This window comes from Cylas formicarius, unplaced genomic scaffold, assembly GCF_029955315.1.
Source record: "Cylas formicarius isolate icCylForm1 unplaced genomic scaffold, icCylForm1.1 PGA_scaffold_6__28_contigs__length_40554024, whole genome shotgun sequence".
Taxonomy (NCBI): domain Eukaryota; kingdom Metazoa; phylum Arthropoda; class Insecta; order Coleoptera; family Brentidae; genus Cylas; species Cylas formicarius.
The window spans coordinates 23,702,898-23,721,428 of NW_026844347.1; the positions used below are offsets into that span (position 1 = coordinate 23,702,898).

Genomic DNA, 18,531 nt, shown 5'->3' on the forward strand with positions numbered 1-18,531 from the left:
TCGCACATGTACGGTACTTTAACCGTACTTTTACGGCACATGTCACTAAGTGAATGAGGATATTTGCAAAAATATTCACAAAACGTAGTGCTCTTAGAAAAAGTTTTGGGCACATTTGTTGCGGAAGGCCCAGTTATTAAATTTAATAATAATAATAAATAGTTTCCGCTTAATTCGCAAATTTATGCATGCATGAACGACTTGTCAGATTTCGCTTATGGCTTAACGTCATTGATTTTGAAAATACCGAAGTTTACGGAATATATTACTGGCAGTTGGATGCCGAGTGCGCACAAAAGTGGACAAACGAAATTTAGTTATTTTCAAAACAGTTCCTTATAATTATCCTTAACTTTTCCTGTCGGTTATTTGTAGAGCGAACAAAATAAAATCACATCGCTGTCTAAATTAACGTTATGAATATATGAATATGGAACTACTATTCGACCCGTGTATTTGAAATAATAATTTTACTCGATAATAATAAAAATAATAATTCTAAAATACGTGTTCTTATAGAAAATCCTTATTTGTACAGTCTAATCTTTGTCGAACTTGTTCTTAAAATTCACCTGGCGAAACTTCTCAGTGAAGTGAGGTAACTAATACCCGGTGTCCAAACAGTGTAGGAACGATGGGATATCGAGAATTACACCAAACGACACGACACCCCAACCTGCTGGTAGTAGTAGATTCTCGGTAGGTGACGCTGTAACTGTAAAAGAGACGACGTTATGAAATACACGGTATATGTTGTGAATCCGACTTGAGTGTTACGATACCTTCGTTTTAACATATTTTTTCTACTCTCTACTCCTCCCTTTCAATTATGCAAACATGTGTTAATCATTTTCAGATGAGTGCGAAGAAGTTTATAAAAACTTACTATACATACATTTTTTTGCAAAACGAGTGACGTTGAGTATTTTAGAACTAGAAAAAATATATTAAAATGACGGTATCATAACATTAAAGTCGGATTCATAACATTGGGATACTTCTTAACAATCTTCTATTGTGTGATTACGCGCCTTTCGAAAATCTTAGAGAAAACTTCGGTCGAAGCATGACGAATCTGTAATAAAGACTAAGATTTTTAAGATTCTCCCACCACCAGTTTGTTTGATGTTTTTGAACAGTTTTTTAAGTCACTTTTTAAAGGCATTTTCTTCTTTTTTGAACAGTTTTCTAATTCTTGGGATATCGCACCGTTTGCATACTTTTTGCACACTCGGTATATTATATATCCTGTAAACTTTAATATTGATATCATGAGACTTTTGACTGCCAGGAATGCAAGTAAAAGGAATATAATGAAAAGTTCGTGCGTTTCCTTATTATCAAACGCGAATTAAATGCCCACGCATTTCTAAACTAATATAATATGCCTAATTATTATGTACCTCGGTCAAGTAGGAGTTTAATCGTTTTAATGAGGATCGTCGCTCGGCTGCGTCGTTTCGCACGCGGCCGATAACGCAAGCGGGCAAATAACGTGATTCATTTAATTTAAAGCTCCTCGCGGTGTGGGATCATCGTCCGCTTTTATACCAGGTGTTCCGTTTACACTACCGGCGTCTCGATGCCCTTCTTCAGAGGGCTAACGGCATTTTAATGCAGGATAGGGAAGTTCATCTATCGACCTGGAATGGTGCGGTAATGCCGAAGTGGATTTTGTGAGGCAAATTTTATTTAGAGTGAGACGAGTAGTAATGATAATTGTAAATGTTTTATATATTTTTTTTAAACCAAATAGTTGTGGTATATTTTGACTATTTTTGATAAGCTTTTGTGAAGAATATGTGCTAATATTGGTGTTGATAAACAATTTTTAAAACGGTAAATTCATTTGCGCCTATTGTATATATATATACACAAAGTTTTTCAATAAAACGAGAAATTTTTGACTTTCATTGTCTTTTTTAATTTCCTTCCACAGCGTTTCAACTGGTCAAGTATCTTCAGACGACTGTGATAAAGACAATGAGGGTCTAAAATATCTCGCCAGTCAACTCTAAGTAACACTAAAAAGTGTGACAAATTAGTGATATCAACACGAATACGCGGGATAATTACACAAGTGTACAAAATTAAACTTTTTGACTCGGAATTTTTTTTTTGCAAATATTTAAGAAAAAAAGTGATATTTCTAAAATAATTTATTGTTTTATTCAGTAAAAAAGTGGAATCCTAGTGCAAAAAAGTGAAAAAAAACTTTACTCAGACTTTTTTTAGTGCAATCTTCTTTTCGTTAATATCTTGGTAAAACCTTTCTCCCTGTTCTTCGCTAACTGATAAGATTTTTAGGAAAATAGTTCAAGTGTTGCCAAATTACATTTAATTTCATAAAAAGCAGTTGATGTAAAAATTATGCCTAACATGGAACAAACATATTCGTGTCATAGCTATGTATATTAATAAAATAACATTTTTAAGATATAGAGCGCTATGTAGAGGCTATATTTCCGCGAGTAATAGAGTAGCTTTCGAATTCGAGCTTTAGGGTTCAGAAGTTCCTTATATCCTTCAGCTTTCAAATTTTAAACCACATTTTATTTTTGTAATTTGTAATTTTAGACCGTTATTTGAGTTTTATCAAAAAATCGAACCTTTTACCAAAGCAAACTAGTAAATTTGTAAAAAATTGAATTTCTTAACCAACGGTTTACTATTTTGAAAAAAAAAATACCACTATGATCCTGTACCTCGTTACTGAATTTTTTAAATTTTAGACAAAGACCTCTTTAGGTTGTGGACAATGTTTGTGTAAATCCAATAACCAATTATTTTGTCCATCCCTCGTATTTAAAATATGGAAGGCAAGTGAGAAATTGTTTTTCACGTTTAAAGCCTATATGGTTTAAAAGACGGGGGGTCCTACACGGAGACTTCACAGGAAACAGTCCGCACAAAATTTGGGGATTCATTTTTGGTCACCATTTCTGAATTACTTCGTAAAATCGACTTGTTTTCGCAGTAGACAACGACGATATAATTATTTATTTATCTAATTCACCTAGTTTTACCACTATAGATATAGAAATTTTGTCGCCAGCCAGGGCGACGCTCTTAGACAAGGTTTTTTTTTTACCATATAAGGCTATGTTGCGGATCTTCGACGGCTTGCGAGGTGCTTATTGCGGGGGTGAAAGCGACTGCCTTCTAATTTTTCTATACTTTGTATCCATTTACTCAAAAATAAATTTAAGCTAATGTATCAAAGACGTCGCTATAATTTTTGAGAGACATTTATTATTGATTAATTGATAATAAACATTTAAAGCCTCAAGAAATTCAAGAACGTGTGTACAACTTGTCCTGACTAAACATCTAAACAACTCAAATATGTTTCAAGGTTATTATTTTATAGGGCCCCTACTATTGATAATCATTTTATATTTTTCTACTCCCGACTGTAAAATACCTAATTACACACCGATCTTAACGCGCTGGAGGCGTCACTTTACCACGTCAATTTCGTTTCCCACGGATCCGAGTCACTTTGGACATTTCCGGGATTTTACGGCACAGGTTTGGAACAATCGGATGTTTTCGGAGATATTTGACGTTTGTCAATTCTGACGGTCATGTCAGTGAATGAAAACTAACGGTCGTAGAAAAAGTATAGTATGCAACACGTTCGGTAAACTTTTTAGGTTACTCGTTTATTAAACACTCTCTCCGCTCGTGTCAAGTAAACCCTTGAGTCAAATGCTGTTTACCGCACTTGTTCCATAATATACTATTTCCTACGGGTCCTCCCTATGGAGATATGAGCCCTTAAAGGACACCGCTGGCAATGTTTTTTCTTGAACAATTTTAAAGTACTTGACATAATTTAATAAAAATATTTTTTCTCATGGGTTATCTGAATCCTAGAGATTTCCTTCTACATCTTCCCCGGAAACTTAGTATAGATGTCCTAAAATATAGCAGAGTATTCAAGTTACAGAACAAAAGTTGAGATTGTGAATGTCCTTGGTTGTATGTAGATTATCTGGAGACAAATAATACTCAAAGATGGCTTAATAAACTAGAAATAAAGATTTTGTTTACAATATTTTTTTGGGCACTTAACTTTCTTGGAAGTTTTTCCTGTAGTCTCCTCTCCTTTCGGTATTAACATTCCTATGCCCTGACAAATGCGTAAAAATAATATTACTAACTAACGTAGCCGTTTCGCATATTGACTGCACTTATTGCACATTAGTTTCACTTTGTTGAAATTATTCAACATTCGTCAGAGGATGATGGTGATCTGTCCTATTGCACGGCGGTTTAACTATAATTTGAATTACGTTTAGGGAATTATTTTTAGCAAGATTCGTGTGATTTGGAAAATTTAGCATTCTAGTTTCGGATTACGATATGGATGATTGCTGATTAAAATTACAGTGCGTAGTTTAAAAAGTACGGTGTTCTTGGAAAGAAAACGCAATATTAACATGACATGAATGAAATGATTTTATGAAAAAAATGTAATTTAATTTGGTTTTCGCCAGTTTTTTCAATTTTTCCTTGAAAATTTAATAACACTAAGTAACACTAGTTACCGACGTTCAGGATGGTGTAAATTCTTTTATCCTGAAGAAGGGTTTTTTAATACTAACCCATTCTAAAGGATTATGGTAGGCAATACACAATAACAAAATTATTATATAAAAAATCATGATACGTCTCAATATATTGCTTAAGGCAATAAACTAAATTTTTAACTGTAAATGTGTATTAGTTCTAAATATAAACGTGTAGCTACACCACCGTTTTATTACAAAAAGAAGGGGGCGAAAACTATATCTAGCAAAAATGACTCAATGTGACTCTATAAAATCTAAAATAAATAAAATAAAAAATAAATAAAAAAAATTTCTTTTGAAAATCGGATAGTTCTAGTGAGTATAATAAAGTCTTCTCTACATACCGAACGTCGAATATTGCCAAGCGCAGATGACACTGTTCTTGTGGTTGAGAACAGATCCGGCATTGACACCTCTCTTTTCTTAATATTTTAAATATTCGATCCAGCCGATAAATTTTAGTTATTACTTTTTTTAAAGTTTAATATTATTTTTGTCACAAAATTTATTTTTGTTCTGTCTTTAAATTGTAAGTTTTAATTATTCGTTTGCATAATAAGTTTTTTTATTTTGCATTATGAACGTTGTCTGTTCGTTAAATCGTTAAACCTAATGATTAAATGCATTTAATATCTTGAATGCTTTATTTTTGGGCCTATTTTTTTATTAATTATATTATTTATTATTACAGAGTCTAAAATTGCTCAGCGACAAATGCATTTTGCATCTCCCTGACACAAAGTCTGTCAAAAATACCTATTTTTTATTCAGGTTTTGGTTTTGAAGGTTTTTGCTCAAAAATGTGACAGGATTTCAAGACAATACCAAGAAGGAAGAATGTCACGAAATAAGGGAAAATATTTGTACAATATTTTGTTGAAACATCTCTTAAAGAAATAGAATGAACTTTTATTCCTATTTATCCCCCAACTATACTGGATTTATCTAACTTTTCAAAAATTTCGTTTAGCGATGAGATGATTTTGAATCGGCTGACCGTAAAAAATTCATTGATAAATTGGGTTAGTAAGAAATGATGCAAAGTGAACGTGCAGTAATAACACATAAAGTCAGTGGTCAGTGAAGTTACTTATCCGCGAACTGCACAATACATTTCATATACGTACCGTAAAATAATAATATTTTATAGTTTCAACTTGGTTTGACAAAAATCAATCAATCAATTCGATTTTTTTATCTTAGATATATTTACATGATCTGTGAACTTAAGATTCTAATCTATTATCAGACCAAAATGTTTTATGCTTTTCAATTGCTTTATGGGGTCGTGTGATGTAGCTTTAATACTTCTCCACGAATGTTACTCACTGATTAATGGGATTAAACGCATTCATACCAGATTTACTGGTGTTAAATTGAGGAATGTGCTTTATAAAGTGAGATTCAAAAAGAACGACGGATTTGACAGGAAACCAGAAATCTCTCACACAGCAGTGAAATTGTTTCTGCTGAAGTGTGGCAAGTCTCACCATCCTGAGCTCATAGGAAATTAGTCAGCATTACTCGGTAACGTACTCCAATAACAGTGATTGCCTTGCCTTCTTCGTGTTTAGAAAAGAATGCATTTCTCATTTTTGAATTACTTTGTTTGTTTGTTTGTTTCTCAGATCCTCATATTCTGCAATTTTGCTTATTAACAAAGCCATTGAGGTGAAAATGCACGTCGCTGATAATAATGTGCTGACAAAGCCCCCCCAAAGGCGTCATATTAATAATCGTACAAACAATGCTGGCAGAAATTAAAAAAAAAAGATAGCGGCAATTTGAAATCCGGCTTTTTTTGAATCTCCCACTTGAAAGGCCTTAGAAATTAAGTTTTAAGAAAAGCACCCTTTAAGCAAATATTTTTTCTTTTTCAATTGTTTTGATAAGTTATTGTGGTTAGGACTGTTATTAGGTAAATAAAGAGCCGTTATTATTGTTATTTTTGATCGCAGCTACTGCCTGACAACTTCGTAGTCGTAGTAACGCAGCAAAAATCCTCAGTCGAGCTTACATAAAAACTGATAACCAAGGTCTCTAAAATATTGTTTTTCCTTACAGGATGAATCTTCCGCTTTCCAGGATGACGTGGACTCCAACAGAAACCCTAAAAGGTAGGAATTTATTTCCCAATAATAATAGTTTCACAGCAACTGATCGGAATTTGTTATTAAAAACCTTTAATTCCACCTGATCGCAGTCGCATATCCTTGAACTTTCCATTATTGATATTTTAAATAATAATTTTGAAATTACTTTTTAATAGCCATAATAAGAGAATTAAAATTTAATGTGTTTAGAATAGTGATATGTTGGGTTTTTTTTATTAACAACTCTTTGCCCAATTTTTTTTTTTAGTCTGAGTTATACGAACCTTCGGTAAACGCTATAACTATAGAGGGAGTCGCAATAGATCGACTGGGTCCTAGTGATAGTCGGGTTTAGTGCGATTAATCGTATTCTTCAAAATTGATTTTGATTTTATTTATGTTAATGAGAGTTTTCTGAAGAAAAATTTTTTGAGGCGCAATCCAAATATACAAAATTTTGACACAAAACTTGTTTCGGATTTCTTATTCAAGTAAAATTTGTAAAGAAATATAATGCCTTAAAAATGGTTGGAATTTTTGTCTCTTCTGACTTTTGTATTCGTTTCGCATGTTGGCATTGTGACCCATTATTTTCTTTTTTTTTTTCGATTTTGTATAAATTTTGTATTAAATAGTTTGCACTAATTATATCACCAACGAATTAGTCGCGTATTTAATAGCATGCAGCGGCACGCCAAAAAATATGAGCCTATATAAAGTTATAAAGAATTCTTTCTTTAATATACTTTTTATTACTATAAAATTTTTGAAATTTTTAAGGAAAAGCTGTTGTTTTCAATTTTATGTTTTGCGATAACTTAAAAACTTACTGAAATGTTTTTTTTTTTCTTTTTGTTAAACCCTCATATGTCGATTTGCATTGTAACAACGTATTACATATATATAATATAACATTTGTATCTTTTAATTTGGTATATCTTCTTAAATGAACCAATGTGCAACAGCGCAATTATATAAAATTAAAACGTTTACAAAAAAAGAACAAAAACACATTTAAATTTATTTGAAATATGTATCTGTTGCTATTCTTCTACGATCTTGGTTGGTAATATATTAAAAAGAATAAAAAAAATAATACAAGTGACAAACAACATTTAAAGCTAATAACGTTTAAAAAAAAATCAATTTACGTTGTAACAACGTATTACATACATATAATATAATATTTGTACCTTTTAAATAGGTAAGAAGAACCTGTTCTCAAATGAACCAATGTGCAAAGCGCAATTATATAAAATTCAAACGTTTACAAAAAAAGAACGAAAACACTTTTAAATTTATTTGAAATATGTATGTGATGCTATTCTTCTGCTATCTTGGTTGATTATATATGTAAAAGAATAATAAAAAATTAAAAAATAATACAAGTGACAAACAACATTTAAAGCTAACAACGGTTGAATATACCTAAAACGATACTTACCGCTAGGATGACATCATGGAACGCATATATAAAGTAAAATCGTGGACCATTAAATAGATCATACATCATGCAGAGCGTTTTAACCCAAAAATGTATCATTCTTGGAATGAAAGAAAAAGCAAAAAAAAAAATGTTTTTACGAGTTTATGTTGTTTATTTGTTTACCTTTCCGTGTTTTGCATAAAGGTTAGGTTAAAGGTTATCAAATTAATTAGCTTGTCCAACTGTATAACCAATCTACGATATTCTATGGATTATGGTTAGAAACACCCAATGTTAATGGGTTTTTCATTTAGCGAATTGAGAAAATCTCATCTAAAATTTTTTTTTGAAGCTTGTTTACTCACAATTTAAGCTTTCATCAAAATGAAATCCATGAAGGATTTCCAGAACATGTCCCGCTCGGGTTGCGTAAACTTTATGTACTTTGTTTTAAAGTATCTTTTAGTTTGTCCAATATAAACTCCTCGATACTATGTTTCATCTTTTATGGCCTATCTCTTGTAACAAGCTTATTTACATCGATTGCATATGATTTTGTTTTCAGCCAAAAACTATCTAAATACCTTCCAAAATTCCGCAAGCAATATAATTTAATAATATATAATTTGTTCTAATAAAATAATATGGTTTTTTAACACGATTTTGGACGTAACAACATTCAATTTTGAAATTACTTATTACAGCGTTAATATTCAACAAGTATTCTTTACTTTTTAAGTCTTTTTGAACAGTTTTATATGATGCAAAAAAATTATCTGCACGCGCGCAAAAACGACAAAAAAATTGATGGAGTGGCGTGGTTATCCCGATTTTTTAAAAGTCACGGTTGTTCACACTGAAATTACTATAATTAACGAGATAGCAATCGCCTCTCAAGGCCTCCGGGATATTCGTTTTTTTTTTCGTGATCGTGCATGCTTGTTTTAACAAAACTGCTGCGGACAACTTGATGTTTACGGGAGCGAGATTTTCTTGCGAAAAAAAAACATGGCACAACAAAGTGTATCGCGCAAGATGGCAAATGAATGAAATTAACGGTGGAAAATGCCGAAAATGCAATAAAAACCACGCAGAGAGAGTTAATTATTAGTCGAGTGTTGAAGTGGAATTGAAGCAAATGAAGAAATCATGTAAAATATAAAATGTGCTATATTTTTTCTGCACTTTAACAGAAGAACGCAATAAGAAAGTTTTCGATTAATAGTTTTCATACGCTAACCTGGATAAAAAAAATGTAAACACTATCCTCTGCACTGTGCTGTTTTATCCAATTAAATTTTTGAAAAAACCTTATCTTTAAAATAAAATAACGTGGAATTCTTTGTTTTGTTCTTGTTATTCTTCCCTTACAAACGGACATGACCGATTTAAATTTTGTACATTTTGCGCTTTTACTTTGCTATAACTAGCTGCCTTTTAACCACAGGATAACGACTTCTTTTGTTTCTACCGAAGTATAAAAATAGCAAATTTTTATACCAAATACAAAAAACAAATGTAAAGTACCCCAAAGATATTTGGTTATCCGGTAAATTCCTATTGCCTACTAGTTTTCATAATTGCTAAAGTACATCCGGCAACCTGGTATTCCTTACTAATCTATCTCAATAACTGTGCCTTTTAAAATCGATAGCACTCTTTTTTATTACGTTGCCATACGGGAAAAGAAAGTTTTATTTTCAGTCAGTCGTATTTTCCAATACTCTTTAAATAAAGTAATCAATTTTATTTTCACCCGACTCGTTCAAATGGTATTCGAAGAATTTTTGTAGCTCTCGTTCTGGTACCGAGTTCATGGGACCATTTTTCCTTAAAAATTACGCAAAAACTATAAAACAACGACCTCATTGGTCTACATCTCAATAGTGGCGGATTTTGTTTGAGATAATGGCAATTGTAATATAGTATAATAAATATTGATATGATTCATCTACTGCTCGAGTTATCATTAAGGGTCTCTGATTGTAACTGCAAAAATACTCTGTATGATCAAGTTCAAACTTTATTTCTTTATTTATATTGGTGGTCAGGAAAACACTAAATTCTTCAATTAGCTTTTTCTGTAATAAATATATTAACACTTGATTTTGACTTGTGTTATCAATCAACACTAAATTTTTTTGCCCAATTAGCACTTAATAAACCTTTAGTACCCTACTTGTGCTAATTTAATACTCAAGTGTTTCTCTCGTAAAACTTTTGGTGAGGGAAAAGTTCAATACTTTTTTTGAAATTTGATACTAAATTCAAGTTGATCAGTTCCCATAAAAATTATTCTACGTTACCTGCCGAACGTGATTCGACCGTCCGATTTTGTATGCCTTTCACAATCACGGTTGAACCATCTTCGATGCATCTTTAACATTATTTAGAAAAAAAACTTATTGGGAATGAGACCTTTTGTGCGGTCGTTAAAAAAAATATTAGACCGTGGGAACAGAAAAGTAAAAGGATGCGGAAACAAGTATAATATTAAAGTCTCTATTGAAGCTTTGTGTATTGTGTTTTTGCTTTTTGAATGTAAGCGCGGTTAAATATTAATTTTGAAAACTATTAGAAAAATCGAAAAATGTTACTCTTTTTTTATTAATACGCCAAACCGGTGGGACCTAGTTGCGTTATATATATTGAGAAATTTATCTAAAATTGTATAAAATACACAATTAATCAAACAAATGTATCGCATATAAGAAGAGTAAATTTTAATCATACAAACTTCAGGTTAACAATTAAGAATTTATTTAAGATTTGTTGTGACTTGTCATAAAATTAATTTTAATGTAATATGCGTTCTGATGTTAAATAAAAAGTATTATTTCTAACTTTCGGCAATAAATGAGAGACCGAAGTGAGGAAGGCTTCCCATGATAGTCATACATTGTATATTGTTCTTTATGTTGCGCCTTGCATACTTGTAAATCTCCGTTATACCATCGGTTTTTTGTTCCACGTAATGACCTCTACGTTTTGTTAATGAGTGTATTCCGGTCTGGGACCAGTTTCTGATCGAACATCTGCACCTGGCCCCATCGTCCATTCATGGATTTCCAGTCGTCGCGTATTCCGGTCTCGATCTCATGGATGTCCGAGTACATGTAAGTACCGGCGCGTCGTGTTCGGAATTGGCTTGCCTCCGTGCTTCATGCAGTGACGGTACATTTGGCCTCCTTGACTACCTATAAATTAAAAAAAAATCTACGAGATTCCCTCAAAACGCTAATGTCGTCCACGGTGGTGCATGATAGACCAGCTGCAATTACACGCTGTATTTTCATTAACTCCTTATTACACTAATAGTTTTCAATTGATTTTTTCTGTACTTTTTTATACCACTTAAGGAGTTTTTTTTGGCTAAGTTATCAAGCTATAGTTATTTGAAAATTACCTTGGGTTTTATTACAAGAGCAATATTGCTATGACTCCTAGGTAAGTGTTACGTTTAAGTAGACGTTTAACATTACTCACAACATATATAGAGGTGTAGCCAACCTGGTCCTTTGATATGGCGTGAATTTTCATATATATCAACATAAAGGAGATTTTAAGTAATAAAATAATTAAGCTATATCGATGAAACTTGAAAATATACTTCTGCAAAAAAATTTCTGTATGTTAAAGGCAATGGTCACCTTTACTTTATAAGATACTCTATTGAAGTGCTATAATGGTTTTATAAGAGTAACAAAAACGTTTCGCGATAATCGAAACGTAGCCGTTACCGTTGCCGTTGTAACACAAAAATGTTAGTTGGGTTGTATTATTGATTAAACAAAAATAGATATTGTTAATGACAGCGACGTCTAATGTACAAGAAAACTAATTATGATTCGATTTGGAACATGCAGGGTTCTCAACATGATGTTTGTAACATTTTTGTTTTAATCTATGTTTAATTTGTCGATGCAAGTCTAAATTGAAATAAATTGTTTGAAATTTAAATTTGTGTTTCATATATATATATATATATATATATATATATATATATATATATATATATATATATATATATAAAATCATATAGATGGAATTCATTTAAGAAAATATTCACAATGCTTAATTCCGTATTGTAACTCACTCCATGCAACTTAATATATAATGTTGTTTAATAAACATGCTTCTGAAGAAGTGTATATATTGCATACTGTATTTTTACGATTTTCACATTTTTTGCAAAGCAATATTAGCACATTCACTGAGTGATATGACCATTACAGAAAACATGCAGAATCATCAGAACTGAAGAACATCAACATATCATCAGTGGTTTAGATTTCTACGAAAAACAATCGATCGCTCGGGACAGTACTTAATGAAGCTGCAATGAAGCTTAATGAAAGTGCATGCTGACCGGAGCATAACTGGGTATTTCCTTGAACACAGCCACACCGACATGTAATTGCAGTTGAACAGTTTTATTATAATTCGATAGGTGACTAAGTTCTTTTAGAGTTTTTTGGTCAGTTGTTACGTCCTTTTATCAAATACATTAGCCGTTAAATCTATGTCCCTGTTGTCAAGCTTCTTTGCGAAACCAGTATCCTAATCCATCCACTCTATCTCTCGTCGGAACCATACATCTATCCATTTACGTATATCTACGCATTATTCTCTCCATTATACCGTACGCACACGCACAGTCCGTCGAGGGTGGAAACAATAGGGTTGCTCGACAGGCCACCAAGGCGCATTACTCATTCGTCAACCCTTGGAGGGAGGTCCCCTTAATAAATCGAACCGAATATGTAAATGGGGGGAACACAACGTATTAGGACAGTCGTGAATGGAAAATTGATATTTTAAATGAATATTACGCAAATGCAGGGCGCATTTGTTTGATGTTGATGAATGTCGAAATTTTCTTTTTAATTGGATATAAGTTTTTAGTTTAAATTCCTTTCCCTTCATGATATGATTTGCCTCTGATGGAAAAGTTTTTCCCAGTCAAAGTGCTTATAATGTGTTTTTATCTATTTCTAATACCAAATATCTTTCTTTTGAGAGTTAATGGCCCAACGTCTTGTTATAACTCAAAAACTTCCCCAAACTTTTTCCTGCACTGCTTTTCATATTGGTGAATGTAAAGGAGTCGCGGTTAAGATTGATTGGTTGTTTGGAGATTTCTATGGATCTTTGGACTTTTCTTGCTTCCATGCAAGAGTTTTAGTTTAATCCAATAAAATTGTATGTCTGGTTTCATGATAGTCCTTGGCAACTGCTAATGAGTTCAATACTCGTAGTCTTAAGATTCTTTCGTATTCTTTTAGTCCAGTTGCTATTTAAAATGGCGAAAGATTTTTGGACAAATCTGGTTTTAGAGGTTTTGATATATTATTTATAAGAACCACTGTGGCAAGTGTAGGGTTGTTTGCGAACTCATTTTCTTTGGACGTTGCGATGAAGTGTATTTTGTGATGGAACGCTAATATCTCCAATGAGGAAATTATTAGAGATGTTAGGTGTTTTAATTCTGGGTTCAGTGATTCGGGTTAAGACATTTTTAAGGCGCTGTAAACAAGAGAGAGTTTTCTGTAAACTGAATAACCTAATGTTAGATTTGATTTTCTATTAATAAAATTATCCAAGGATGGAAGATTAGTATTAGTTTTTAATTCAATGGTAAAACTTTAGGATGTATGAAGTTTAAATGATTAAGAAAATCTGGGAGTGATTCTTGACCATGAGACCAAGTAAGAAAAGCCTTCCAAGATTCTCGAATTTTAATATATCTAAAATAATGCTGAGGGGTTTCAGGAATAGAGACTTTAGTAAAGAGGGACGTCGGAAACTAACCAGAATATCGTTTGGATCTGATGTAAGGGTTTTTAATTGTTCAATGAGGTGAAAGGAATTAAATACGAAACTATCAGTTTATCAGGGTTTTAATATTGAAGCTAGGTATTTTGCTAGAGAATAGGTTAAAGAACTAAAGAACTAAAGGTGCTAGCAATGGGTCGAAGGCTTAATGCTAGCTTGGGAATCTTAGGGAGTTAGTAGAAACCAGAAATTTTAGAATCGTGAAGGCCGACAAATTTTTTTAGCTCCGCCCCTCTCAGACAGTATATAAGCCGGTACTACCAGTTTCAGTTAAGTTCTGAGGAAGCCAACAGGATGATTGGTGAAACGTGACGTAATTACTGACACAGGAGGAATCCATAAGATTTGTAAATAGTATTGATACACCTAATTGAAAGAAGGTATTTGTTTTCTTAAAATCTACTCTTATAGAATTATTTTCAAAAAAGCGAAAATTAAAATCCCAGATAAATAGTGCCGTGGTGCTTTGTGCAATATCTAACATCGTTATACCTGACTTTCAAACGTCAAAACGGTAAATGTCACGCTTTCAAAAATATGATGCCAGAAGACACTGTCAATGTTTTAAATTTCAAGTACCAAATTCCCATGCGCAGGTCGTCTTCCACAAGCGACTTGAACAACCGCAGTCGACTAAATTCATCAGACTTGCGCGCGACCAGATCGAGCGCAGAAGCGTCCGGGGCGGCACATTCAGAATTTTTTTTACAAAAAATAAGGGAAATGGATTTGAACGATCATGTGCCGGGAGGAATAGAAACACGAGATTTGCTGACTAACGAGCCTGTGCTTGTGAAGGAGGAAGCTCTGAATTATCAAGGAAAAATATATAGTCGAAACGACATCGCGTACTTTTGGAAAAAGGACTGCAGGATGTGGCTGTGGAAGAACTGTAAAGAATTTAAAAAGAACCGGTCGGTCGCCGAACGTAGAATCCAATTGATTAAGGATGCCGAGGAAAAGCGTACTTAATAAATTATTTTTGTCCTGTTCCAAAGTTCTATTTATTATCTATTCAATACTAGTTAGGAAACGATGTGATAAGGTGACATTAAATTTGTTTAAATCTACATTTTGATTATTTAATTCCTTACTCTTTACGACAGTCGAGAATACACGGAACGCAATTGCAGCGTTCAATGAAGCTACTTCCGATTTAGCTAGGACGGTTGAGTACTTATAGATTTTTGTCTATTGTCAAGATCAAATATCTTTCTTTTGAGAGATAAGAGCCGAAGCGAATGACCAAAGTCATGGTGTACCGCTAAAATTTTTCGTATCCCCATATTATGTATATTTACTGAAATCATCTTGTTGTTTGGAAGTTTCTATGACTTTCATAAGTAAATCTTATCGAATATTATTGCAACTTTCATGCTATATGTGTTTGCTTGAAATCTACTATCTACTAAAAATTCTAAACATCAAAACTGTGACTGTCTTGCTTTCAAAAATATAGTCCCAGAAAAAGCTGTCAAGTTTTTAAATTTCAAGTACCAAATTCCCATGCGCAGTTTGTCTTCCACAATCGACATGAATAACCGCAGTCCACTAAATTCATCTTCGAGCGCAGAAACGTCCGGGGCTTCACATTCAGATTTTTTTTTAAATTGAGGGAAATGGATTTGAAAAGTCAGGTGCCGGGCGGTGCAACTTCATATTAGGGTAAATCGAGGAGAGGGACCAATAGGTGAGACAGACCAACCGCGATTTTTCGCACACCGTGCAACTATGCTTGCTTCGACGGCGTGGGATCATGAGAAAGGGTTAGTTGATGATTGGTAGTACAATTGTTTGTGAGTCTGTACAGCAAAGGTATCGGAAAATTTCGTATTCACTTGAGGTAAGTTTTGGGTATAAGTTTGGGCATGGCATAGGCAGATATGTATTGCGGGATGCACCGAATCTCAAACGCGTAGCGTTCACGCGTTTAACTGCTGGGGCACTTACTGGTCCATCTATCCTCCGCTTTTAGGAGAGATATAGGGGTATAGGCGAGCTGGACCTAATTTTGTTGTTACAGAATTCCTAATCAGTAAACCCGCAAGCGCAATATGGATTAAAGGAACTGTTGGTCTGCAGATAATTTATCTTCTGCCATTACTGCAGTAGTGTTTGGCGAAATGGGTGGGAACGAAGCAGCAAACTCATTCGGTATTCCAAAAACAACTTTTAAATGCAGACTTGCCACTGGCAACCTAAATAAAACCGACTGTTTGGGCCCTGGTAGCATGCTTGGTAGAGAAACAGAAGCCTCGCTGCCCATATCAAAAAATAACAAAAAAGAAACTTTGCATCGACTAGAGAGTACGCATAACGGCCTACAATTTAGCCGAACGTCTTGGAATTCAACATAAATTTAATCGCGAAGATGGTGAGATAAATAAACTCTTGGTTGTTAAAAATGTTGCAGGAAATTGTTGGAATTTTTAGGTAAAACTAGTTACGTATGGCTGCATTCTTTTTTAAGGCAAAATTCAGACATTACAGTTCACAAAGCTGAAAACACTTCCATAGGTCGAGCGTTGGGTAAGTCTAAAGATATTGTAGGCAAATATTTCAAGGAGCTTGATAATTTACTCTCTGAGAATGGTTTGTTTGACAAGCCTGTCAACATTTATAATACAGACGAGACAGGTCTACAGCTAAACACTCGAGCTGGGCTGATGCTGGCTAAAAGAGGATCTAAAAGTGTACCCTCAATTAGCGCTAGCGAAAAAGGCGAAACGATTACTATAGTTGCTTACTGTAACGCAGAAGGGATTGAAGGGAAAAAATTCTAAAACGTAATGGTCTGAGGGAATGCCACCCGGCTCACGTGTACGTATGTCAGAAAAGTCAGCATATGTGACGTCAGACATTTTCTTGGATTGCTTACAAAATGACTTCTACCCCGGAAAGGTTTTACCCATTGTAGACGGACACACTTCTCACACGACTAAACTCGAGACATTACAATTCGCAGAGGACAATGATATTATTTTATTGCTTGCCCAGTCACACAACGCATTATTTGCAACCGCTCGATCGAGCCTTCTTCAAGAGCCTTAAAGGGCATGATTACGATTTATGCAGGAGAATGATCAAATGTAATCCCAATAGGAGGTTAAATCGGTTCCAGTTCGGCAAACTTTTAGGGGAGGCCTAAGTATCCCCAGAAACTTCTTCGCAAGAAATGTATCCCCAAACGCCTCTTTGGGAACGTGATTTCCCTCAACCAGTCTCTTCCAAAATGCAGTTAGAAAGTGATGTTTTCCAAAGAACCTCCTAAAGGAAAAGTAACACCTGGAAAACTACTTCACTAGCTCTCTCATGTTCCTATTATAACATCAACGATGAAGAAGGCTCGAACTAGCCTAATGGGGAACTTAACTTCACCAACTCACATGACTCGTATTCGCCAGAAGAAGCAAAGACACAAACAAACAGCTCAGCCATCCAAGCAGACGAAAGAAAAACCTTCCAAAAAGAAAGCATCAAAATCTACAGAAAAGGTGTTTAAAAAAATACGCAAGCGCGAATCTGATCAGAATCTGATGAAGATGTAACCTTGGATGATTCGTCTAGTGGAGAAGAAACCTTTGATGATCTCGAAAATTAAAACACCAGCACTTGCCAACTATGCGGTGCCGCCCCAAATATCAAAATGGGAAAAAGGAATTAAATTAGTTTACGGTCCATCTCTCCTTCACGTTCAAGGAGAGATGAGCCAATTATTCGTTGTGTTAGATTAGCCTTTAAAATGCGCCAAATAAATACCCAAAGCTTATGTTTATGTTATACTTTTTTGCAGAGCCTAATTCGAATAAAAAACTTTTTGAAAGTTTTTCAAAAGGTGGTCCCTCCTCGATTTACACTATGTGTATTTTCTTGAAATCTAATCGAGGAACTTTTATGGAATTCTTTTAAAAAAAGCGAAAAAAATTATTCTCAGATAAAAAATGTCGTGCTGCTTTGTGCAGTTTCTAACATCGTTATATCTGATTTCAAATCGTCAAAACGGTAACTGTCATAGTTTCAAAAATATGTCAGAAGACGCTGTCAAAGTATAAAACTTCCAGTAGCGAATTTCCATGTACAGGTCAGCTTCCACGAGCGATTTGAATCACCACAGTGGACGAAATTTATTGGACTTGCGCGCCACCAGATCAACCGCAGAAGCGTCCGGGGAGGCACATTCAGAACAGTTTTTAAAAAAATTGAGAGGAATGGATTTGAAAAATGAGGCGTTGCGCGGAATAGAAACCCGCGATTTACTTACTAACGAGTCTGTTATTATAAAGCAAGAAGCGCTGAATTACCATGGGAAAATATATAGCAGAAACGACATCGCGTATTTTTGGAAAAAAGACTGCAGGATGTGGCTGTGGAAGAACTCCAAAGAATTTAAAAAGAGCCGATCGGTCTCGGAACGCAGGATCCAGTTGTTAAAGGATGTCGATGACAAGCGTAGTTAATAATTCTAATAATTCTTTTTGCCTTTTTTTTAAATGTTAGAAAGTCGTATTATTATTATTATTATATTAAATGTGGCCAAATCTATGTTGCAGTTATTCAATTCCTTACTATTCGCAACAAGGAACGCAAATGGAGAAAATAT

The 18,531-nt window shown here is 33.9% G+C and overlaps 2 protein-coding genes across 3 annotated transcripts in view; both read left to right on the plus strand.

Moving 5' to 3' along the window:
• The window catches only part of LOC132703351 (protein phosphatase Slingshot), a 200,946-nt gene that overhangs the window by 6,255 nt on the left and 176,160 nt on the right, over positions 1-18,531 (plus strand). For both annotated transcript variants that reach the window (XM_060672547.1, XM_060672546.1), the window contains exon 2: positions 6,642-6,694. In XM_060672547.1, coding sequence (XP_060528530.1) covers positions 6,642-6,694 — 53 coding nt within the window. The remainder of the gene's footprint in view (positions 1-6,641; positions 6,695-18,531) is intronic.
• LOC132703879 (uncharacterized) lies at positions 14,437-14,975 on the plus strand. Its single transcript, XM_060673394.1, has one exon. The coding sequence runs from the start codon at positions 14,469-14,471 to the stop codon at positions 14,901-14,903; it is 435 nt and encodes a 144-aa protein (XP_060529377.1). The 5' UTR covers positions 14,437-14,468; the 3' UTR covers positions 14,904-14,975.

Excerpts from the sequence above, each read along its gene's own strand:
- LOC132703879 (XM_060673394.1), top strand. The coding sequence starts at position 14,469 with ATGATGCCAGAAGACACTGTCAATGTTTTAAATTTCAAGTACCAAATT.